Source organism: Heloderma suspectum, chromosome 2, assembly GCF_057233095.1.
Source record: "Heloderma suspectum isolate Gila_16-S chromosome 2, 16-S_ref, whole genome shotgun sequence".
NCBI classification, from domain to species: Eukaryota; Metazoa; Chordata; class Lepidosauria; order Squamata; family Helodermatidae; genus Heloderma; species Heloderma suspectum.
The window spans coordinates 372,500,253-372,525,842 of NC_139459.1; the positions used below are offsets into that span (position 1 = coordinate 372,500,253).

Here is a 25,590-nt window from a genome sequence, read left to right on the forward strand (position 1 = left end):
AAGTTTAAAACAGAATAAAACCAAAGGGAAAAGCCAGCAGCAGTTCCAAAGCTCTGAAAATGCATGTTCTAGGACCTTTTCCTGGTTGGGGCATGCTGGGAGTTGTGGAACCTTTTTCTGCCTGGGGCATGCTAACATTTACATAGAGCTTTGGATTGCTTGAAACAATTTCTGTGTTATATTATGATGAAGTTTACTGGATTACTTATGTTTTAGTTTGATGTGAGGGGGGTTAGCTGGGGGGGGCGGGGTTAGCCCTAAAAGGCTGCATGTTGTTGTTCAGTCGTATCCAACTCTTCGTGACCCAATGGACGATAACATGCCAGGCCTTCCTGTCCTCTGCTCTCTCCCGGAGTGTGCTCAAGTCCATATTCATTGCATCGATGGTGCTATCTAGCCATCTCATCCTCTGCCGTCCCCTTCTTTTGCCTTCAATCTTCCCCAGCATCAGGGTCTTTTCCAGGGAGTTTTCTCTTCGCATTAGGTGGCCAAAATATTTGAGCTTCAGCTTCAGTATCTGTCCTTCCAATGAGCAGTCAGGGTTGATTTCCTTTAGGATGGACTGATTTGACCTCCTTGCAGTCCAGGGGACTCGTAAGAGTCTTCTCCAGCACCACAGTTCGAAAGCATCAATTCTTCGGCGCTCAGCCTTCCTTATAGTCCAGCTCTCACAGCCATACATTACTACTGGGAAAACCATAGCTTTGATTATGTGGACCTTTGTCGGCAAGGTGATGTCTCTGCTTCTTACTATGCTGTCTAGGTTTGCCATAGCTTTCCTCCCCAGGAGCAAGCGTCTTTTAATTTCATGGCTACAGTCACCGTCTGCGGTGATCTTGGAGCCCAAGAAAATAAAATCTGTCACTGCTTCCATTTCTTCCCCTTCTATATGCCAGGAAGTGATGGGGTCAGATGCCATGATCTTAGTTTTGTTAATGTTGAGTTTCAAACCAGCTTTTGCACTCTCCATTTTCACCCTCAACAAGAGGCTCTTCGCTTTCTGCCATTAGGGTGGTATTGTCTGCGTATCGGAGGTTGTTGATAATTCTCCCGGCAATCTTAATTCCGATCTGTGATTCATCCAACCTGGTGTTTCTCATGATATACTCTGCATATAAGTTAGATAAGCAGGGTGACAATATGCAGCCTTGTCGTACTCCTTTCCCAATTTTGAACCAATCGGTTGTTCCATGTCCGGTTCTTACTGTTGCTTCTTGACCCTCGTACAGGTTTCTCAGGAGACAGGTAAGGTGGTCTGCTACTCCCATCTCTTTCAGAATTTGCCACAGTTTGTTGTGATCCACACAATCAAAGGCTTTAGCGTAGTCAATGAAGCAGAAATAGACGTCTTTCTGGAATTCTCTTGCTTTCTCCATGACCCAGTGAATGTTCGCGATTTGATCTCTAGTTCCTCTGCCTCTTCAAAACCCAGCTTGTACTTCAGGTAGTTCTCGGTTCACATACTGCTGAAGCCTAGCTTGTAGGATTTTGAGCATAACCTTGCTGGCATGTGAAATGAGCGCAATTGTATGGTAGTTTGAACACTCTTTGGCATTGCCCGTCTTTGGAATTGGAATGTAAAGTGACCTTTTCCAGTCTTGTGGCCACTGCTGAGTGTTCCAAATTTGTTGGCATATTGAGTGCAGCACTTTAACAGCATCATCTTTTAGGATTTTAAGTAGCTCAGCTGGAATACTGTCATCTCCGCCAGCTTTGTTGTTAGTGATGCTTCCTAAGGCCCACTTGACTTCACTCTCTAGGATGTCCGGCTCCAGTTCAGTGACTGCACTATCATGGCTACCAGGGACATTAAGATCTTTCCTGTATAGTTCTTCTGTGTATTCTTTCCACCTCTTCTTAATCTCATCTGCTTCTGCTAGGTCCCTGCCTTCTTTGTCCTTTATCATGCCTGTCCTTGCACAAAATGTTCCCTTGAGATCTCCGATTTTCTTGAAAAGATCTCTAGTCTTTCCCATTCTGTTGTTTTCCTCGATTTCTTTGCACTGTTCATTTAAGAAGGCCTTCTTGTCTCTCCTTGCTATTCTCTGGAACTCTGCATTCACTTGGATATATCTTCCCCTTTCTCCCTTGCTTTTTGCTTCCCTTCTTTCCTCAGCTACTTGTAAAGCCTCATCAGACAGCCACTTGGCTTTCTTGCATTTTTTTTGCTTTGGGATGGATTTCGTTGCTGCCTCCTGAACAATGTTATGGACCTCCGTCCATAGTTCCTCAGGCACTCTATCAGGTCTAATCACTTAAATCTGTTCCTCACCTTCACTGTATATTCATAAGGGATATGATTTAGGTCATACCTGAATGGTTTAGTGGGTTTCCCTACGTTCTTCAATTTAAGCCAAAATTTTGTAACAAGAAGCTCATGATCTGAGCCACAGTCAGCTCCAGGTCTTGTTTTGACTGACTGTATACAGCTTCTCCATCTTTGACTGCAAAGGACATAATCAATCCGATTTTGATATTGACCATCTGGTGATGTCCATGTGTAGAGTCACCTCTTGTGCTGTTGGAAAAGAGTGTTTGCTATGATCAGCGTGTTCTCTTGGCAAAACTCTATTAGCCTTTGTCCTGCTTCATTTTGTACACCAAGGCCATGCTTGCCTGTTATCCCGGTGATTTCTTGAATTCCTACTTTAGCATTCCAATCCCCTATGATGAAGAGGACATCTTTTTTTGGTGTTAGTTCTAGAAGGTGTTGTAGGTCTTCATAGAGCCGATCTACCTCAGCTTCTTCGGCCTCAGTGGTTGGGGCATAGACTTGAATTACTGTGATGTTGAATGGTTTGCCTTGGATTCATACTGAGATCATTCTATTGTTTTTGAGACTGTACCCCAAGGTTTGCAGAAGGAGTAGAAATGCCATACTATGCTGGATTTACGCTGGATCAACTGCACTGGTGGAAGAGGTCTTCCCCACCCCCTCCTTCCTGGGGCACCACTCCAGCCCCCTGGAAATGCTACACAGAGAGTCAGGAGACCCTGCTAAATGGAGTGAGCTGTGGTGTGTGGAGGGATCCCCAAAAATTGGGCAGAGGAACCCTTCTCTAAGGCAGATCCCGGAAACAACCCTCATAGTGCAGTTTTCTACTCAGAAGAAAGCCCCATTGTTTCCAAGGGTCCTTACTCCCAGGTAAGCGCGCATAAAGGCTGCAATCCTATGCATGTTGAATCAGAAAAAAGTACTACTGCATTCTCCAGCCAACCATGCTGGCTGGGGCATGCTGGGAGCTGTAGGGCTTTATTCTGTCTAAACATGCATAGGATTGCGCTCTAAATCTGCTCGTAATTGTAGGACTTCTTTCTGCCTCGATAGGACTGCATAGGATTCTAGAAAGCACAGGATTGCATTCTTTCTGCCTTGAATACATAGGACTGCACCCTTAGCCTTTAAAAAGAGCCAGTGTGGTGTAGTGGCAAGAGTGTTGGACTAGGAGCTGGGAGATCCAGGTTCTAGTCCCCACTCGGCCATGGAAGCTCGCTGGGTGACTTTGGGCCAGTCACAGACTCTCAGCCCAACCTACCTCACGGGGTTGTTGTTGTGAGGATAAAATGGAGAGGAGGAGGATAATGTAAGCCGCCTTGGGTTCCTTGCAAGAGGAAAAAAGGTGGGGTATAAATGTAATAAATAAATGTAATAAATAAATAAAAAAACACACAAGAAAGAAGTCTTGGGGGCCCCTTAAAGCATTATTATTCATAATGCTTCATTTAACTTTTACAATTTTTTCAAGGAAAGTTACAGCCATAAAAAAACAACAATACAAAGCAGAAACAAAACATGCAGTAAAAATTGCGCAGGCGACAAAAAGAATTGCAAGGCAGCATTTAAAAAGACATTAAAATCACCATCACGACAACAACAACTTGAAAACGCCGCCGACCCAAGGCATTCGCAGAGACTGCGGCAGGCCGGCCGAATGGCTTCCGGAGACGCAGCTGCCGACGGCCGCGTGTTCTCCTCGAGGGGGCCGGTGTTGTGAGGCCGCCAGGCCGCTGCAGGACGCCGGGCGACCGGGGTGTTCCGCCAGCCCTGCAAGAGGAGTTCCTCGGCCACGGCGAGAGCTCGTACAGCCCCCTGCTGCAACCGAGCAAAGCAGCGCCGATGCCTGCGGCTGCGGTTCTCTGCAACGCCGCGGAAACGGCGCACACCGTGTTTCCCCGGGCTGACCCCGACAAGGGTCTGCCGCGCCCCTCCATCCTGGCGAGGAGGCCGGTGCGCGCATCTCCCTCCGCGCCCCCGCGCCCTGCGAACGCGCCTTTCCCCAGAGGAAGGATGTCCGCGCCAGCAGCCCCTCCCCCCTCTGCCCCCTCCCCCGGAAACGGGCTTTTCTCACGCCCCCCGCCCGCCCCCATCCAAGCAATTTTTCTTTTCTTTTTGGAAAAGGCTCTTTCGAAGGCAAGAGATTCCCAGGGAACGGCGTGGCTCTGGGTGAGTGAAAACTCTGAGCTTAAAAGGGAGGTGGGGGGGGGGAGTGGGAGAGAAAAGGGATCCCCAAAGACGGGGGGATGTGCTGCCAGAGAAGAAAAAAAGCGGAAAGATGGAGGAAAGCAAGAGAGCGTGTTGTTTTCTTCACTCTGCGTGGGTTAGGAGAGGCCTCTTTTGCACTCTCCATGTCCAGATTTGGCCCTCCTTAGAGCTGTTGTTGTTGTAGCTCAGTCGTTCAGTCGTGTCCGACTCTTCGTGACCCCATGGACCATGGCACGCCAGGCCTTCCTGTCCTGCGCTCTCTCCCGGAGTGTGTAGCCCCCCTGAAATCAGTGGGACTGAAGGCATCATGATTAATTTAAATCCTGCAGGTTTCAGTGGTCTACTTTAATTGATTGACTGAAGAGCCCTCCTGGATCAGATCGAGGGTCCATTGAAATGCAAACCAAGCCAACCTGTCACATTTTACATCCCTATAGACTACATTTCCCAGTAGAAACGTATGGCTGTGAGAGCTGGACTATAAGGAAGGCTGAGCGCCGAAGAATTGTTGCTTTCGAACTGTGGTGCTGGAGAAGACTCTTACGAGTCCCCTGGACTGCAAGGAGGTCAAATCAGTCCATCCTAAAGGAAATCAACCCTGACTGCTCATTGGAAGGACAGATACTGACGCTGAAGCTCCAGTATTTTGGCCACCTAATGTGAAGAGAAAACTCCCTGGAAAAGACCCTGATGCTGGGAAAGACTGAAGGCAAAAGGAGAAGGGGACGGCAGAGGATGAGATGGCTAGATAGCATCACGGATGCGATGAATATGAACTTGAGCACGCTCCGGGAGAGAGCGCAGGACAGGAAGGCCTGGCGTGCTATGGTCCATGGGGTCACGAAGAGTCGGACACGACTGAACAACAACAACAAATAGACTACATTCACAGCACAAGCCTATGCATGCCTACGGAGAGGTAAGTCCCATTGAATTTAATGGAGCTAACTCCCATGTACATAAGAAGAGCCATGCTGGATCAGACCAAGGGTCCATCTAGTCCAGCATTCTGATCACACAGTGGCCAACCAGCTGTCGACTGGGAACCCACAAGCAGGATATGAGCACAACAGCGCACTCCCTCCCATGTTCCCCAGCAACTGGTGCACATAGGCATACTGCCTCTGATACTAGAGGCAGCATATAGCCATCAGGACTAGTAGCCATTGATAGCCCTCTCCAGGAATTTGTCCAATTCCCTTTTAAAGCCATCCACATTGGTGGTCATCACTGTGGCTTGTGGTAGCAAATTCCATAGTTTAACTGCACTACTGTGTCAAGAAGTACTTCTTTTATTGTCTTAAATCTCCCTACAATCAGCTTCATGGGATGACCCCTTTGAGAGTCTTGTATTATGAGACAGAGAGAAATATCTCCCTATCCACTTTCTCCACATTGTGCATACTTTTGTACACTTCTATCATGTCTCCCCTTACTCACAATTTTTCTGAGCTAAACGGTCCCGATGTTGTAATCTTTCCTTGTAGGGGAGTTGCTCCGGCCCCTTGAGCATTTTAGTTTCCCTTTTCTGCACGTTTTCCAGCTCTGCAATATCCTTTTTGAGGTGCGGTGACCAGAAGTGTACACAGTATTGCAAGTGTGGTCGCACCATAGATTTGTATAAGGGCAGCATGATATTGGCAGGTTTATTCTCAATTGACTCATTGATTACATTTCTGATCTACCCATTAACCAGTGTTCACTTAGTGTGACGAAATCCAGATCCAACCCAAAGTTTGGGGAAGAAATAAATACTGGGGATCAGGAAAGAGCAAACAGTATGGAAAACAGCAACAAAGAGTCTTATGGCACCTTAAAGACTTACAGATTTATTCTGGGACAAGCTTTCATGGACACTGTCCACTTTGTTGGATGCCGTGTCTGAGAAAGCTTATGCCAGAATGGATGTGTTAGACTTAAGGTGCCACAAGACTCTTAGTTGGTTTTGCTGCAACAGACTAAGAGTGCAATTCTATGCATGTTTAGACAGAAAAAAGTCCTACACCTCCCAGCATTCCCCAGCCAGCATAAGCTGGATGGGAAATGCTGGGAGTTGTAGGACTTTTTTTCTGTCAAAACACGCATACCAGTTACCCCTCTGGAAACTCTGTTGAAGTATAACTCAATGTGCATATAAATGGGTGATCCTCTAGCAAGCTTTCTCCTAGTTCTGCAGTCAGTGCCTAGTTGTGGGGTGGATTGCTTATTGTAGGGAGAAAGCCTTGATCGGGGGTGTCAAAATTCCCTTCGCCCCCACTTCACTTCAATGCCAAAACATACATAGACGAGAGGCTTCAGTCTACATCTTTTAATCCATTACTTCACAAGGTCATACAGGTGCAAATTCTCAGAGAAACTTTCCCTACAAAGAATGCCTTCAGGAGATTCAAATGGAATTTATGAAAGTTGCCCACCCTTTGAAGAGGGAGGTGGTCTCGCTAGCCTAACTTAAGCGGGGGAGGTCCTTCTCTTGTCGTGAGGCCTCCAAGCGCAGCTTCTTATGCAAGGCCAATCAGGTAGACCTTCTAAGTTCCACCCCGGCCTTCTTTCTCTTTGCTCTGCACCTGCGCCTGGCATCTATTAGGTCAACCTCCTGTTTGCTGCCTCTCATGGGGGGGCGGGGTGAGGAGGGACCCTCAAGCTCAGCCGTCTGTACGTTTGTAACCTGAGAAGCAGGCCTACTCATATCTGGACTAGACTGGGAAAACACCTCCCCCATGTCTGATGGTCCTCCTTCAGAATCTGAACTGCTATCCCACTCCCTGCGCTCAGAAACACCCCTGACAGGGGCCAGGGTGGGAGTAAACAGCTGATGCGCAAATCATCGTCCTCTTCCAGCCCTAAGGCTGCAACAGTTCCATGCACATTTGCCCGGGAGTACATCCCATTGAATTTATTGGGGCTTACCGTTGAGAAAATATGCATAGGATTGCACCGTGCGTGGCCGATTTCACTGCTACTATGAAAATAAAGTCCAAAATCCCTAGTTGGGCAATACTTTTATAAGGACCAACCAAAATTCCACAAAATTGCGCAAGCTTTTGAGTTCTCCAGTTCTCAAAAGTAGTACAAAAAGCAGGAGATGAGGGAAGAAAATTATTCCCCCTGTCCTCAGCTCTTTGTATCACCTAGCCTGATTAAAAGTTCTGTAGAACCTGAAAGCTTGTGCAATTTTGTGGAATTTTGGTTGGTCCTAATAAAAGTATTGCCCAACTGGGGATTTTGGATTTTTTTTTCTCAGACCAATGTGGCTTATCTTTGTTTTTTTATATGAAAATAAAGGCTAGCTTTTAAAATTGATGATGATGAAATTTCCACAAGGGCAAAAGCACCCATAATTTAACTTGATTTTAATTGGCCTAGCTTAAGTGTTTACATGCTGCATTTCTCACAGACAGCGGTCAGTAAAAACTGGTTGGAAATCTTCTAGACGCTGTGTTTTAAAACTGCTGCCCTATATGTCTCTTCTCAAACTGAGTGAGTTTAATGGGTCTTATTCTTAGACAAGTGGGTATAGGATGGCAGCTTTAGGATATAGTCAGATCGATTCTGTTAGATAGAAAAAAAAGTCCTACAACTCCCAGCATGCCTCAGCCATCTACAGTGCAATCCTATACATGTCTACTTAAGAAGTATGTCTGGCTGAGTTCAGTGGGACTTACTCCCAAGTAAATCTGTATAGGAGTGTGGCCTTATTGTACTTTTCATTTACTATTTCAAGCTGCCCCAAGAATCTATTTGAAGGGCAAGATATGAATTCTTATAATAATTAAGAAATATTGGTCTCTTACACAATGCCGTTAGAAATTCCTGTAAGCAGTTACAAAAAAACAAGCAATTTTCCTCCACAGGAGAAAAAAATTCCCCCTCCTTACCCAGCAATAATTTTTTATAACATACTGTAGCTGTGACCTTGAGTGTAGAAGAAAGATTATCCACACCAAATACATCCCATATCTATTAATACCAGTTACTTACATTTTAAATTATATATATTACCAATATTTATATGCCGCTTAGTAACCAAGTTTATTTTAGTTAGTGCATTTATTTCTTGCAAGGAACCCAAGGCGGCTTACATTATCCTCCTCCTCTCCATTTTATCCTCATAACAACAACCCTGTGAGGTAGGGTGCTCTGAGAGTCTGTGACTGGCCTGAAGTCACCCAGTGAGCTTCCATGGCCAAGTGGGGACTAGAACCCAGAACTCCTGGCTCCCAGTCCAGCACTCTCACCGCTACACCACACTGGCTCTCAAGTTCTTGGGCAGCTTTTAGTAACAATAAAAACTGTGAAAATGCAATTATAAACAACTATCCCCATTGTTCAAGGAGCTTGGAGCTGCCTCTGTGGTCACTCACTTTTGCCCTCATGACAGCCCTGTGAGGTAGTTGAGTCTGTCAGACATGGTCTGGACCACGTTATCCAGTGAGCTTCTTGACTGGGTAGGGATTTTCCAAGTCAACCAAAGAGGAATAATATCTTGATGATACAAACACAAATATCAGTATATTCTGGTGTTTTCTGCTCTGCTCGGAATGTTTATATATTCTATTGTGTAAAAATGTCTCCATCTTTTCAGTAATCTTTGTAGTTTTTGGTCTGACCTTTTTATACTGAAATTTGGGTAGGCATTTTCACCTGGGGCTCCCCATTCTAACTTACACACTCCATTCCCAAAACCATACCGTCTGTTCGGTGCGTGGGCCAGGAGAGAGAACATAGTTTCCCTGAGGCTACTTTGTAAGTCAATGACAGGGATAAGATTTATTGATTTAGTACATTTCTAATCCGCCTAATAACTAATGTTCTCTGGGCTGATTACAACCAGTTAAAAAACTAAAATGCCATTTTAAACACAGTTAAAAATATAAAGTACAATACAAATATTTAAAAGAATAAAATACAATATAATGCAAAGCAATAAACACCACAGGAATCTATAAAACAGCCATAATAACCTAGAACTAGGTCTCTCAAATGCCTGGGAGATAACAAAGGTCTTTGCCTGGCGCTGAAAAGATATCAGCGTAGGTGCCAGACGAACTTCTTCGGTTCTGGTTTTCCATGAGTTTATTCTCAGAGTGGGGTGCCACCACTGAAAAGGCCCTCTCTCTTGTAGCCACCCACCTAGCTTCCTTTGGTAGGCCCCCCCCAAAGTAGGGTCTCTGAAGATGACCAAAGGGTTTGAGCAGGTATGGCTGTGGTTGCTCTTGTAACCTGCTCTGTATTATGCATTTCAGGATACAGAGTCTCTGATACGCTGAGTAGGATCAGCCAAGGTGCTGCCAGGATGAAAATGGAGGAGCAAGACGCGTCAAGCGCCATAGTGAAGGATGGATTTGAAAGAGCAGGAGTAGCCCCTCGGGTCCTCCAGGCCAGGAGCATCAGGGAATTCCAGCAAAGGAGACCGGAGGAACAGATTAAGCAGGAACAAGATGAGGGGCAATTTCAGAGGTGGGAAAACCAATGGCAGGAGTTCCTGAAGACGGTGGAGTCCCCTCTCTCAGGCTGGGGGGTCCCACAGTTGCCGGAGGAGCCCACCCCATGGGACGACACCAAGGCCTTCCTGGCCTCCTTCGAGCAAGTGGCCGAGGCCTGCCGGTGGCCCAAGGAGGAGTGGGTGGCCCGACTCCTGCCAGCCCTCCGAGGAGAAGCCGAGCAGGCCTTTCGCAGGCTGGAGTTCCGAGACAGAGAAGATTATGGGAAAGTGAAGGCAGCCATCTTGCGCCAGGATGCCCTGAGGAGGGAGAAGCAGCGTCAACACTTCCGGCGTTTCTGCTACCAGGAGGTTGAGGGGCCGAGGGGGGCTTACAGCCGGCTCTGGGAACTTTGCCAGGGGTGGCTAAGAGTTGAGAAACACACCAAGGAGCAGATCCTGGAGTTGTTGGTTCTGGAGCAGCTGTTGACCATCCTGCCGCGGGAAATGCAGAGCTGGGTGAGGGAACACGGCCCAGAGACCTGCGCCCAGGCGGTGGCCTTGGCCGAGGATTTCCTGCTGAGGCAGCGAGAGGCTGAGAGAGAGGAAAAACAGGTGAGGGTTTTTCGTGGCCCCAAACCAATGGAATTCCCTCTCCTACCATAGTAAACTGTGACTGGAGACGGTTTGCTAAGTCCAGGGCACTTTGGAAGAGGATGGCTGCTCTTTTTTTAGGTGTCTACTCTGAGGAAGTGTGCACAGGTCATAGGCAGTTCCCACTCCAGGCTTTGGGGGGCCTTTAGGCAAGACACCGTCAGTTGGTCCCTTCCCTCCATAAGGGCACAATCCTATGCATATTTAGAGAGAAGAAAGTCCTACAACTCCTAGCATTCCCCAGCCAGCATGGGGAATGCTGGAAGTTGTGGGACGTTTTTCTGTCTAAACATGCATAGGATTGCATGCATAGGATTGCATGCTAAGTCTACCATCTCACTGCCATTGTCCCCAGTTGGTCTTGCTCCTCCTCTCTTTCTCCTCATAGCTGCCGCTTGCTTGACAGGCGGAGAGCCAAGGAGCAAGGAGGCCATGGTGTCTCCTGCTCCTCCTTCTCACCACCACCGCTGTCTGGACCAGAGGGAGAGGCAGGTGAACAAGCAGGTTGCCATGGTGAAGAGGTAGAGCAACTCCGGGGACCCTTGTCAGTGTGCCCCTGCTGAGGTGTGCCCTTGGCAAGTGCCCAAACATGCCTACCCTTGACGTTGACCCTGGTCACAGGTGGCACCAAAGGGGGAGAGGGTGAAGGAGAAGTGCCCCAAACAAGTATTTCTCCCCTTCTCCTGCCATGGATAGAGCCTTTTGATAATTATAACTGAATCACAAACCGGAAATGTATTGTCAAGGTTCCCCGGTTGCCTACTGAATACTCCAATAGCCAAAATCAACACTTAGTCAAAAGGGCTGCTTTCCAAGGCTTTAATTCCATTTATCCTAATGAGGCATACAGATGCTAATTGCTTGAGACTTAGAGAAACTACAAAGGAACAGCCATCTAGGGGTTTCTAAGGGTTAGGACATCAGTTGATCTCCGTTGGGAAAAGGGCGGCAATTCTCTGAACTTAAGGGGTGGGAGGGGAAGATCTCCCCCTCTCCCGTGATGCTTCTGGGCGCAGTTGTTGATGTCAAGCCAATTGGGCTGAGCGCCAAAGCTCGGCCCCTGCAACCTCTCACTTGTGCCTGCATCTGCGCCTCGCGACTAAAAGTTCAGGTTGTCCCTCCCTTTCCACGCCTGATTCACTGTCACTCCCAGGGATGTGAGCAGGGGGTGGGGCTCCCCCTCCAGCTGCACCTCTGAAGTCTGAGAAAGTTCCTCCCCCACGAGTTGTCTCTCCTCCTCAGAATCAGAGCTGCTTTGGGACTCTATGGGCTCAGATCCAACCCTGACATGTATTGTTTGATTGATTTAAATTATTTTTATCCTGCTCCTCGGCTTACATGCAATCAGCAAATTAAGTCCCAGACCGCAGGCCTATAATCTAAATTCATTTAAGACTGCCAATGTAAGTGTTTTATATTGAAAGTTACCTCTTGTCAAAATTAATAGGCCTTCGGAGAAAATGTGTGTGGGATGGGAAAGAAAGGGTAGTTATTCCTATGTAGACCTATTGAAATGAATGAGACTTACGACGGTCATAACTGACCTAACTCTCATTCATTTCAATGGTCTACTCTATGTAGGACTAACATTGGATGCTACATTTAGGTTGCAATCCTATACCAAGAAGACAGAAGGAGGTGAGCATCCAAAGTAGATCACAAAGAAGAGAAACAGGTTCTCAGCATGCAAAATTGAATTTATTGTATTGGGCTTCTTACAATAAATTCAGTTTTGCATCCTGAGAACTTGTTTCCCTTCTTTGCAATCCTAGACCCACTGACCCGGGAGTAAGCCCCACTCCGCTGGAGAACTGTGTCCAGTTCTGAGCACTGCACCAAAATGAGGAGGTAGATAAATCGGGACCAGTGCAGAGGAGGGCAAGGAAGATGGCCAGAAGCATGGAAAACAAGGCCTGTGAGGAAAGGCTGAAGAAACTGGGGATGTTTAGCCAGGGGAAGAGAAGACCGAAATGGGACATGGGGGCATGCTTCAGAGACCTGAAGGCCTGTTCTGTGTTGCCCCAGAAGGCCAGACTCGATCCAGTGGGCTGAAGTTACAAGAGGGGAGATTTCAGTTGGACGTTAGCAGAAACATCTTGACGGTAAGGGTTCAGCAGTTGAACCATTTACCCAGAGGGGTTCTGGGCTGTCCTTCGCTGGAGGCCTTGAAGAAGAGGCTAGAGGGAAGGGGGCATGGTCATCTGGGGAACCGCAGAGGGCCAGATCGGGGCCCCAGGTTTGAGGTTCTGCACCCTGATTTAGGGCTTTATTGGTTAAAAGCAGCACCTTCGGTTAAGCTCAGAAACACGCCGGAGTCCAGCGCAGATCATGAAGCTGGGGAGAGCTGGGAATTGCACTTGTGGCCTCACGACAGGTGCCCAACTGTGGAGCCGTCATGAACCAGGGGAGGCCGGCGGCTCCATTTTTGCTGGGGCTGGGATTCCATTCTGGGTTTCGGGCTGAATCAGCCAGCACTCTGAAGGAGCTGTCCAAGGTGCTCAGAATGGAATCCCAGCCCCACTGAAATCAGAGCCACCGGCCTCCTCTGTCCTGAAGGTTTCTTAAATGAATGTGCTATGCAGTGCCCTGGCTATATAGTTTGGTCAACAAAAAATGGATGGTTCCCTGCCCCCAAGGAGCTTACACTAAGTTATGTGAGGGACAACAGGGAAGTAAGTTCGGCGCAGGCCTGTAGGCTCGACTTGAGCACCCAGCCACCGTCTTCTTGCCCGGTCGATGTTTCCAAATGCTCTCCAGAGGCGGCCCCAAACAACGCCTTGCAGTGGTCCCACCCGGGCGTTCCCAAAGCATGGCTAATCTCGGCCGGGCCATCTGCTTGCCAGCAGGGGGGTGCAAAGGGCACACCCACCCAACTGGACGAGAGGTGCTCTGTGCCACCTGGGCCTCCCACAGCCAGGCCTCGATCCAGACGCGGAACCGAGCCACAGACCTGGTCCAGTTGCAGTCCTTAAGGGGCGGCGTGATCTCATCAGGAACAGGCCGAATCCCGACCGGCGTTGCCCATCAGTCCATGTCTCCCTTCTCAGAAAGGGGCCCTCCCTCTTCTTTCCAGGTGCTGATGCCCTTTGTGGAGGTGGCTGTGAGTTTCTCCGAGACCCCGTCCGACCTCAAGCCAAGACAGCTGTGTGTGGAAACCAAGCAGGGGGGTGACGCTCTACTGCTGGGTAAGTGGGCGGCTGAGTTCACGGGTGCTCTGCAGTTCCTGCACAGCCATCCTCCTTCCGGTCCAGGGTGTCCTGGGCCTGCTGTTCCTGTATAATCCCAAGAACAGAAGCAGGTAGGAGGCAAACCTGGAGCTATTAGTAGATAGTTGGATGATTCACAGTGGAACATCAGGGCTCCAGCTGGATTATTCCCCCTCACCCTACACTCTCCAAAGATGAGCGGATAAGCAGAGCCATTCCACCAGCCTTCCTGAAAGCCTATTTAATTTTTTCCTCTTCCCTCCCATCCCTTTTGCCTTGTATGTCGTGTCTTTTTTAGACTCAAAGCCTGCGGGCAGGGACTGTCTTGTTTTGCTGATTGATTGTAAGCCACTCCAAGAGCCTTTTGGGGCTGAGGAGCGGGATAAAAAGCAACAACGATGCCTCTTCCTCACCCGCCACAAAAATAGGCTGTTAGGATCTCTGTTGTGTAGTAACTCAGTTGTGGATTGGTATTTGTGTATGCAGGTGATCCCAGTGTATGCGGTGCCGTTGGTTCATTGGCTCCAGATCCTGATGCATTATTTTACACTTGCCTCCAGCTGGTAGAGCTCAGGGTTCTAGTAAACAAACAAAACAACAATGTAAATCCCAAAAGCCCTGTGAAGAAAGGGTGAAGGAACTGGGTGTGTTTAACCTTCGAAAATTCAGACAGCCATCTGTTGCGAAGACTCTATCTCTGAATTTCCTGTATTGATGAGTGGGTTAGACTAGATGGCCTACCTCACAGGATTGTTGTGAGGATAAAAAATGTGGGGTTCGGGAGAACCATGTACATTGTCCTGATCTCCTCGAAGGAAGTGTATAATACTGTTCAATACTGACAATAATAATTACTATTATTAAGAAATTAATAATAATATATTAATAGTATGATTAAGGGTGCAATCCTATGGGGATGGCAGTAAGCCTTCAAACCTGGAGGCTTATGGCCATCCAGTGCGGAGCAGAAGGAGTGGTGGAGGCGATCTCCGCCTCTGTGCTCCTCCTTGCTCTGCATTTCAGCTAGACGGGCGTTTTCACCCATCTAGCTGAGACATTAGGGAGGGGGAGGGAAGGAGGCCGGAGGGGGTGCTCTCGATACGGCGTAAACCGGCCTCTCCAGTCTCCTCCCCTCCCTGCCCTTGGGAATGCCCACTTTCTGTGCTCTCCGAGGTTGCCTCTGTGATCTCGGAGAAGCAGCTGGCGCAGTTCTCTCCGTGCTGGCTGCAATGGAGAGGGGCAGGGAGCTCGAACTCCTGGGCCCAAGGTTGGAGCGCTGCCTCCGACCTTGGATCCAGGAATCCGAACTATCCTATGGCCCCCCAGACACCGTCTAGGGGCCATAGGATTGCTCTCTAATTATATTAATCAATATGATAAATTAATAAGTAAGTAAACACCCAGATGACGGAGAGCTCCAATCTTGGAGCGCTCCAGGTATCCATCATCCTGCCTGCAAAAGCTGGCAGGGTGGGAGGAACAGCAAAGGCTTTTTTACCCTCTCCATTCTCCCAAAATCCTTTTTGCATTACACTGGCCTCTGAGCCTGTCTAACGCGCTCTCTTTGCTGGAGACAGATGCTGGGAGGCCTTTGGATCTGGAGGATTCATGGCCTGTCCCCACCCACTGGCCTGCCTCCAACACACCTATTTCCTTCTCTCTCTAGCCTGTGACACCCCCCTCCAGGGAGGGAGCTGCTGCTGAGCTTTTCCGCGACAGTTGGGGGCGCTGGGGGGGTGAAACCATGCTCTCATTTCCCCCTCTGCGGTTATACCTCTGTCTACGGCCTCGCAGGGCTCCCTGTTAGCTACTCAGCCACGGACAAGGTTATGTTATTGTCGTACAAAGCTTGGGACCAGGATACCTAGCAGACCGCCTTCCCTTGTGCATAACCAGGCATCCTTTAAGATCATCAGAGGAGGCCTTGCTGGTCTGAAACTAACAGAATGTCGCCATTCAATACCCCAATGCAGGGCCTTTTGTAAAGGAAGGCCGGATCTCTGGGCTCACTCAGCCCCTTTGACCCATAGCCCCCCACCTCTCAGAGCCAGCTCAGCTTAGCCTGTGAGTGCACCCCAACCCCCTCCCTACCCAGTGGAGGAGACGGTAGTCACTGAATTTAGCACTGACTCAGGAAAGAAATAGCAGCAATAGTTTGGAGGTAGATATTTATTTATAAGTAAGGGGTAAGGGAATAAGAAGAGAGGCAAGACAAAGTACAATTTAGAATTTCCCCAAATATCAGTTCCCCATTTGGAAACCCAACACAGACTAAAACAATAAAAGACTACCTAACCCTAGTCTACTCACACCTCCAAGTAGGATCCTTAGTTAATGCCAGCGCTCCAACACCTTCCACCTGGACCAGAGGGGACCCAAAGAACCAAGATGAATGGCTGCTGGTCTCTTATCCTATTCCAAACAATCCTTCACTGTTTCATCCCCCCACCCTTCCCTCAGGGAGGATGAGCTGGGTTTTTTCACACCTCTTCAGTTGTGCTGGCCTCTTGGCAGGCCAAACTGTTTTACGACCATGGGCCCCTGATAAGGCCTCCGTCCTGGGGCCTTCAATCTTGGTATGCCCACATCTCTTCCTCCATCCAGGTGGCCTGACTTGTAAATCTTCTTGTAGGATCCCACTCCCTCCTACCATAAAACACTAAAACACCATCTAAAACTATGCAAGGTAAAATTAACTCTTTCCCATCACCGCTTTGGCCCCGTCAGGCCTTTTCCTTGACACCTTCTCCGTAGCGGCACCCACCCTTTGGAAAACCCTCCCTTGGGCAGTTCGGGAGACAGAAACTGTGGCAACCTTCAAACACCTCCTGAAAACACACTTGTTCACCAGGCTTTCCCTGGGCTGCAATTAAATTAATCCTGCCGCTCCATCTTACTGCTCCTTGCATTGTTTTTCACCATAGTTGGAAGCGTTTTTAATGTTGCATTTTTAATGTTGAATTTAAATGTATTTTAATATTTATTGTGAACCGCTGAGGGATTTCATTATATTCAGTGGTATATAAGTGTCACAAATAGAATCATAGAATCATAGAATAGTAGGCTTGGAAGGGGCCTATAAGACCATCAAGTCCAGCCCCCTGCTCAACGCAGGAGTCCAAGTCAAAGCATCCCTGACAGATGGCTGTCCAGCCTCATCTTGAATGCCTCCAGTGTGAGAGAGCCCACCACCTCCCTAGGTCATTGGTTCCATTGTCATATTGCTCTAACAGTCAGGAAGTTTTTCCTGGTGTTCAGCGGGAATCTGGCTTCCTGTAACTTGAGCCCATTATTCCATGTCCTGCACTCTGGGATGACCGAGAAGGGATCCTGGCCTTCCTCTCTGTGACAACGTTTCAAGTACTTGAAGAGCGCTATCCTATCTCCCCTCAGTCTTCTCTTCTCAAGGCTAAACATGCCCAGTTCTTTCCGTCTCCTCATAGGGCTTTGTTTCCGGTCCCCTGATCATCTTCGCTGACCTCCTCTGAACCCTCTCCAGCCTGTCTGCATCCTTCTTAAGGTGTGGTGCCCAGAATTGGACACGGTACTCCAGATGGGGCCTAACCAGTGCTGAGTAGAGGGCAACTAGTACTTCCCAGGATTTGGAAGCTATGCTTCTATGAATGCAGCCCAAAATAGCATTTGCCTTTTTTGCAGCCAAAAAATAGGCAAGTAAATAAATACAATCCTTAGCTCCTGTAGGATCATAGAAAATGGTCTCTTATAGTTAACCCTTGTCACATTTTCTCTTTTCCTCATTTGAACAGATTACAGACCATTAGGTGAATGTGACGAAAACAAGTTTCAAGATCCTAAGCAGCTGGAGCCGTCTCGAAGAACAGCCAGAGAGAGCTTGTCCCAGGGTCATGGACAAAGGGGAGCCTTTGAAGACAGACACGGATCGTTGAGGCAGCCAGGCAATTATTGCCTGAGGACCGCAGTGGATAGATCAGTTTCCTCCATGTCAGACAAGGAGGCCTTCAACGAAACCCTTGAGTGGCAGAGGAGAAGTTCACTCAGCAGATGCGAGGAAGGCTTCAGGCAGGGCTCCGATTTTGCTAAGCACGACAGAGTCAATGTCCAGGAGGGGCTGTACCAGTGCGCAGAGTGCGGGAAAGTCCTCAGCCGCAAGGACCACCTGAAGAGGCACCAGCAAATCCACACAAGGAAGAAGAAGCCTCACCAGTGTTCCTATTGTGGGAAGTGCTTCCGGCAGCGGTCGGACCTTATTTTTCACGAGAGGATCCACACGGGCGAGAAGCCGCACAAGTGCTCCGTTTGCGGGAAGAACTTCCGAAGCACTTGTCAGCTGATTGTCCACGAGCGGATTCACACCCGGGAGAAACCGTACAAGTGCGCTGCCTGCGGCAAGAGCTTCAGCCAGAACGCAAACCTCACGGTGCATCTAAGGACCCACACGGGCGAAAAGCCGTACAAATGCTCCGTCTGTCAGAAAACCTTCATTCAGAAGTCGCACCTTATGAAACATGAGAGAATCCACACCAGGAAGAAGACCTGCAACTGTTTAGCATGGAAAGAGCTTCCGTCGGAGTGAGCGACTCCCCGAAAGATGCGGTGAAAGGATGCGACCGCTTGGCTGGAAGAAAGAACCCCGTTTCTAGCATGTACCTTCTTTCTCATGAAAGAATCCGCACTGGTGAAAAAAAATCTGTATAAGAGCTCTGTCTGTGAGAGAATTCCAGTTGTAATTTTCTCCTTATCTGATATCAAAGAACGTGCCTGGAGGAGAAACGACAGGAACGTTCAAAGAGCGGGAATGGGTTCAGTTCATGCCAGGCCTTATGTATCATGAAGGGCGCCATGCAGGAGGGAGGGGCCATAGCTCAGTGGTAGAGGACATACTTGGCATGCAAAAGGTCCCAGGTTCGATCCCCGGCATCTCTAGGTAGGACTGGAAAAAGACTCCTCTCTGAAACTCTGGAGAGCCACTGCCGGTCAGTGTTGACAACACTGAACTACATGGACCCGTGGTCTGACTCTATATCAGGCATCTTCCTATCCTCCTATGTGTTCTGACCTGCCTGGGAAGGACTTTTGTGAGATTCTTTGCTGACTTGTTTCAGGGATCCCCGACCCGTTTGGGTCAGTGGGCACATTTGACATTTGGAAAGAGTGTTGTGGGCACTCTCACAAAATGTTTGCCATGGGGCGTGCATGCCCACTCATAAAATGTCTGCCATGGCTGGTCCCAAAACACTCCTTTCCCAGAGGGCAAACTGGTGAGACTCAAAGAAAAGGGACTTGCCCAAGAACCCACATACGAGGTGGGGGCTGAGCTCCAAAACACAACGCCAAACTCTTTGGAACCCAAAGAAAGGTGGCGCTGGGGAGGAAGCCCTTCCCTTTGCAACAGGCCAGCCTCCCAGGTTAAAAAGGAATCACAATAAAAACAGAAATTAAAAAAGCAGGAGAGGCAGGGGCCTGGTGGGCTCCAGGAGAGGTGTCTACGGGCACCACGTTGGAGACCCCAGTGGTGCATGATCAGACTTGGCTACGAGGAAACCATAAAACTATCACAGTGCCGGCTTCAGGCGTTGGATGGCCCTTGGGCAAGATACGCTCCGTGGAACCCCTCCCTCCGTGAGTCTCCCTTCTCACTGCCATTGTCAGCAGCTGCTCTTCCTCTTGCTTGCTTGCTTGCCAGGCAGAGAGCCCGTGAGCAAGGAGGCCAGGCATAATCTTCTGATCTTCCTTCTCACCCCACCATTGTCTGGGCCGGAGCGAGAGGAAGGTGAACAAGCAGGTTGCCGTAGTGAAGAGGAGGAGCAGCTCCAGGGGACGCTAGTCAGTGGGCCCCTGCTGGGGTGTGGGCCCTCGGCAGGTGCCCATCCGTGCCTACTCTTGACGCTGGCTTTGTTGCTAGCCAAGTACTTCTGGACTCTCGCTGGCTATTCTAACAGGATTTTGAATCCGATGATTTGAAGTGGTGGAAATAGTCCCTTTTACAAGTCCTGAGTTTGTAGAAAAGATTCATACGCTGGTTCACTTGGAAGAACTCCACTATTTGCTGCAGGGACCTGATTCATGGGCAAGTTTGGGCGATCGTTACGCCCTGCTCAAAGCACACCCGATGCAGTTAGTTTACAATGTCCTAATCCTAAGCGTGGCTACAGTGTGTTTTCATATTTTCCGCATTTTTATGGAGCTGGCATCCTGGTTGTGTTTCAGTATATATCTTAACATCTTTGAGATGCTTTCCTTGTTCTAATATGCTACAAGACTCCATGTTGGAGATCATTAGCAAAGGTTCTTTGCCTTCTAAAGCTCAAGACGCAAGGAAGAGGCTGGAGGAAATAAATGCACGTCCCTCTTTTGCTGCACTTGTTGCTGTTACTCAGGTGGAAGGGCCTTCTCCAGAAATCCCCATGAGAGTTGGGGCGCAGTCTCTGCTGTGGAGGTGAAGAAGATGGAAGCATCCAGGTGGATCTCACTTCTGTTAGGACTGGCAGCTGTGTTTTCTTCCCTTTTGGTGACAGCCTCTTTCATGCCCAGCCTCACCACTCAAAGTACAATACATGAGCAATCACAACAACCTTGCAGGGTGGACCAGTATGAGAGCTTGTGCGGTGCAATGTTTAGACTGTTGGGTTTAGACCAGAGAGACCCAGACTCAAATCCTCCCTCAGCCACAGAGCTCACAGTAGGTCACATCATACTGCCCTTATGCAAATCGATGCTGTGACCGCACTTGGAATAGCGTGTGCGGTTCCAATCACCGCACCTCAGAACGGATATTGTAGAGGTGGACAAACTGCAGCAAAGGGCAACCCAAATGATCCAGGAGTTGGAGCCACTCCCCTGTGAGGATGCATTGAGACATTTGGGCCCTTTCGCTTAGAAGAAAGGGGGGGAAGGGGGGACCTGATCGAGGTGCGTAAAACTAAGCAGAGTGTGGAGAAAATATAAGTGGGGACAGGTTTTTCTCCCTCATAATGCTAGAACCTGGGGTCATCCCAGGAAGCTGACTCAGGGGTACAGAACCTATTTCAGCCCAAGGGCACGATAGAGGTCTACAGAATTACGCACAGTGTGGAGAATGTAGATAGGGAGACATTTTTCTCCCTCTCTCAAAATACTAGAACCTGATGGGGACACACCAGGAAGCTGATTGGTGGGAGATTGAGGACAGATAAAAGGAAGGATGTCTTCATACAGCGCAGAGTTCAACTATGGAATTCGCTACCACAAGATGCAGTGATGGCCACCAACTTGGATGGCTTTAGAAGGGGGTTAGACAAAGAGGAGAAGGCCATCAATGGCTACAAGTCCTGGTGGCTCTGTGCTGCCTTCAGTATCAGAGGCGGGATGCCTATGTACAGCAGTTGCTGGGGAACATGGGTACGGGTTGCTGTTGCGCTTGTATCCTACTTGTGGTTTCCTGCTGCTTGGCCACCCTTGTGAACAGAATGCTGGACTAGATGGACCCTTGGTCTGATCCAGCAGGGCTCTGCTTATATTCTTAAGGGGGCCTAATTCCATTTTGGAGGAGTTCTGGGCAGGGGGGGCGTATTCCAAAGTGGTGGGTGGGGCCAAAAGCAAAAAGAGCAGGTCCAACCCCCCTTGCCTTGTTATTTGGGCTTTGTAATGAGGCATGAACCTGAGCACGCTCCGGAAGAGAGCGCAGGACAGGAAGGCCTGGCGTGCTATGGTCCATGGGGTCACGAAGAGACGGACATGACTGAACAACAACAACCACCAACCCCCCTGCCCCAAATACCAGCATAATTCTAACTTAAAGCACTTACTGTCCGTAACTAAGCTTTAGGAGAGGCACTTGAACTTTTTGGAATGGGGGGGGGGGGACTGCTGAAAAACTGGGGCACCACTGAATGGTGGTTGGGGGAAAGAGGCAGAGCCAGGGGAAAGGGGCGTGGCCATCCAGGGACCCACAGAGGGCCATATTTGGGCCCCCAGCCCTGACTTTCTGCACCCCTGAGCTAAATGGGGGGAGATTCAGGACAGACCAAAGGAAGGAGATAGTTCAGTTGGAATTCGCTACCACAAGAAGTAGTGATGGCTTTGAAAGAGGATTAGACGAATTTCTGGAGGATGGTTATCAAGGGCTACTAGGTATGATGGCAATATAGTTCCTCCAGTGTCAGAGGCAGCGAGCATCTGAATACCTGTTGCTGAGCAACATGAGCAGGAGGGTGCAGTTGCGCTCATGTCCTGCTTATATGTCCCGATATATTAGTCTGTAATCCTAAATATACCCATTGAGAAAAGAATCCCATTGAGCACAGTGGAACTTGTATTCAAGTAACCATGTTTAGGATTATGTGCTGTAAGGCTGCAATCTTACACAGATTTGCCTTGCAGTAAGACCTGTTCAGCGCAGTGGGACTTGAGTAGACCTGTAGGATTTCACTGTAGGAGTGCCTGCAGTCAAAATGCATATGGTCCAATTGAATCTAGAGAATATATGAAAGCAGGGAGGGAGAGAAAGAGGTGGAAAACACCAAAGGGAATAGATGAGAAAAACCAGGAGGCTTGTCTTCAACAAAATTTGTTTTTTAAACTATATTTCTATTTTAAGAATATATATTCAAATATTTCTTAACTGCCCTTCATCGAAAGGATTCCAGGTGGGTGTACAAAAGTGTCAGTAAAACTATTCATATAAATATACAACATAGAAAAACCCAGTAACCATAACAGAATACCGTAATCAATTCAGCAGAAAAAAAGAGACTGAGGGTGCAATCCTATTAGACGGAAAAAAGTTCTACAACTCCCAGCATTCCTCGGCTGACAAAATGCTGGGAGCTGTTGGACTTTTTTCTGTCTAAACATGCACACGATTCCGCCCTGAGAGTGCAATCGTATGCATGTCTACTCAGAAGTAAGCCCTATTGAGTGCAATGGGACCTGCTCCCAGGTAAGCGAGTATAAGATTGCAACACACAATCCTAAATATGATTACCTGGATACAAACCGTAAGGCTGCTATCCTGTGCTCGCTTACCTGGGAGTAAGAACCTTTTAATTCAGTGAGTCTTACTTCTGAGTAGGCACGCATAAGATTGCAGTTTAAAAACAAAAGAGCAAAATTTCCTCTAAAATGCCTGGGCAAACACAAACGCCCTTTCTGTGCCGGGTTAAAACTGTAGTGCCGACGCCAGTGGAGCCTCTTACTATATTTCACGCGATGTCTGCCGTTTTTCGTTAGTTTCTTCTCTAAGGAGTTTCTCATTGGCGTGTAAACTACAGTTCCCAGGAGTCTCTGCGAGTCAACGGAAGTGACCAGAGACTAGCCAAAGAGAGATGAGGTTGTGTGTCCCCCTCGCTTCTGGTTCCCAACGGGCGAATGCGCCCCGCATGTTCAGTTGGGAACCGGAAGTTGTGTAGTTCCTTTGGAGGGGAAATATAGGCAGGGAAGGGAATTACAGGTAGGTAACTCGCATCACATGCAAAATGAGAGAGCTTTTCCCCTTTTTAAATACAGAGAGGCCCCTCCTCTCTCCCACCCACCTTTGGAAATGGGGACCTGGAAGTGGAAAAGACTTCTGCAGAGCATTCATCTGACAGCTTGCTTGCTTAGAAACAAACCCCACTGGATTCAATGGGACTTATTCCCAGGAATGCGTGCATAGGATGGCAGCCTCAAAAGTGGGTTTTCCCCGCTCTCATTTGTCCTTTTTATTTTATTTTATTTGAACGCCTAGCAGTGCTTGGCGGAGCTCTTGACTTTGGAGGTCATCTAGTCTAGCCCCCTGCACAATGTAGGAACACTGTGGTGTAGTGGCTAGAGTGCTGGACTGGGAGTCGGGAGATCCGGGTTCTAGTCCCCACTCGGCCATGGAAGCTCACTGGGTGACTTTGGGCCAGTCACAGACTCTCAGCCCAACCTACCTCACAGGGTTGTTGTTGTGAGGATAAAATGGAGGAAGGAGGAGGATCATGTACGCTGCCTTGAGTTCCTTGGAGGAAAAAAGGCAGGATATAAATGCAATAAATAAATAAATAAATAGCATCCCATCCTCTTCTTACATTTGGCTGAAATTTGCTTCCCTGCAACGTCTGCATAGCGATTCCAGTCGAGCCTTCTGCAGCAAGAGAAGAACACTGCTCCGTCGTCTTTGCTGTTAAGCCAGCCGATGGCAGCTCCCCTGGATTGCAGTGGGGCCATGTGCTCTGTGGTAACACAAGATGTAGTTGCAGGGTTGGGCAACTTGTGGCCCTCGGAGTTTTTTTGGCCTGCAACTCCCATCAGCCCTAGCCAACATACTCAATGGTGAGGGATCATGGGAATTGTAGGCCAAAAATCTCGGCCACAAGTTGCCCACTCCTGGCCTGGGGTGGTAGCGTTCATCGTCGCCTCTTGTTCATCTATCTTAAGACATCTTGGCTGCCATTTCAGGGGCCGCATCCTCTGGGGGCAGAGGCTGCTGTGAGTTCCTCTGAGGCCAAGCAGGCTCTGGCTGATACTGGACGGAGCCCGTTCAGCCAGGAGGCCAAGGTAGTGAGAGACAAGGATGCTGAGCTGCTGGGTAAGGATTTTGCTCACACTTCAGCTTTTAAGCGCTCTGAGATTTCTGGGTTGGCTTCTGTGGCTGTATCACTATCTCTGCAGCTGCTCCATCTACATTGCATGCTGTTGGTGGTTCCGACGAGTCCACCAGGAGAAGAGCCTTCAGTGTGGTGGCTCCCTTTCTGTGGAACTCTGCCAGTGGAGGTCAGACAGGCACCAGCTCTGTACTGCTTCCAGCACCTCCTGAAAACAGCTGTTTTCCAGGAAGCATTCCTTAACTGACCAGCCACAGTTTTTATTGGTATTCTGTTTTTAAAAGAACAATCTCAATATGGTGTTTAAATTCTTTTTATCTTTTTATTCTTTTACCTGTTATGTTCACCACTCCGGAATCTGTTTTATGTGTGGAGCAGTATACAAATGTTGTTAAATAAATAAATAAACTTAATTGAATTCCTGTGTATCTACTGGAAGCCACATTCTGGTTTTCTTGACAAATCTATAAAACACACACACATATATTTATTTTATTTATTTGTTGCATTTCTATCCTGCCTTTTTCCCTCTTGCAAGGAACCCAAGGCAGCTTACATTCTCCTCCTCCTCCTCCTCTTCATTTTATCCTCACAACAACAACCCTGTGAGGTAGGTTGGGCTGAGAGTCTGTGACTGGCCCGAAGTCACCCAGTGAGCTTCCATGGCCGAGTGGGGACTAGAACCTGGATTTCCCAGCTCCTGGTCCAGCACTCTCACCACTACACCACACTGGCATATATAAGACACCTATTATTTTATTTATTTACTGTACTTTTAAACTACCCAACCACCAAAGTTCTCTGGGCTGTGTACAATACACTAAAAACAGTACAAGCATTAAAACAGGGATAGCCAACATGGTGCCCGTGACACCAGTGTGCCCTTGAACAAGTTTCTTGCCGCCTGCCGAGATGGCCTACCTGACTTTAAAAAAAAATCTTACTGACTGCTGGGATTGCTTCAAAGCATGTGAGGGTCTCCCATCTTCTTTCCCATAAATGCCTCTGGGCCACACATAGGGCCCAGATACATTCTTAGCAAATAAAGATGGCGGGTGGCTGAATGCCGAGGTGTTTCTCTGCATCATGTCCATTTTGTGGTGGCACCCAGGACAGTTTCTCAAATTGCCACATGTGCCCACAGGCCCAAAAAGGTTGCCTTACCCCTGCATTAAAAAACAAAAAAACGCAGAATAAAATCAAGGTAAAACCAGCACCAAAGAATAAAACAATTAAAACATCAGAAAACTAAATTAAAGCCAGCAGCAGAATAGAGTACTAAAAGCAGTAAAAACAGGTTTT

The 25,590-nt window shown here is 48.3% G+C and overlaps 1 protein-coding gene across 2 annotated transcripts; it reads left to right on the forward strand.

Moving 5' to 3' along the window:
- Window positions 1–2,006: 2,006 nt before the first annotated feature.
- Window positions 2,007–24,779, forward strand: LOC146356124 (uncharacterized). 2 transcript variants are annotated; one of them, XM_084831690.1, is made up of 5 exons: window positions 2,007–4,444; window positions 4,921–5,402; window positions 9,727–10,517; window positions 13,630–13,741; window positions 17,530–24,779. In XM_084831690.1, the coding sequence occupies exons 3-5, from the start codon at window positions 9,777–9,779 to the stop codon at window positions 18,315–18,317; spliced, it is 1,641 nt and encodes a 546-aa protein (XP_084687816.1). In that variant the 5' UTR covers window positions 2,007–4,444; window positions 4,921–5,402; window positions 9,727–9,776; the 3' UTR covers window positions 18,318–24,779. The 2 variants fall into 2 exon arrangements, with proteins under 2 accessions (XP_084687816.1, XP_084687815.1); XM_084831689.1 differs by lacking the exon at window positions 4,921–5,402 and having other exon boundaries at window positions 17,530–24,778.
- The last annotated feature ends 811 nt before the right edge of the window (window positions 24,780–25,590 follow it).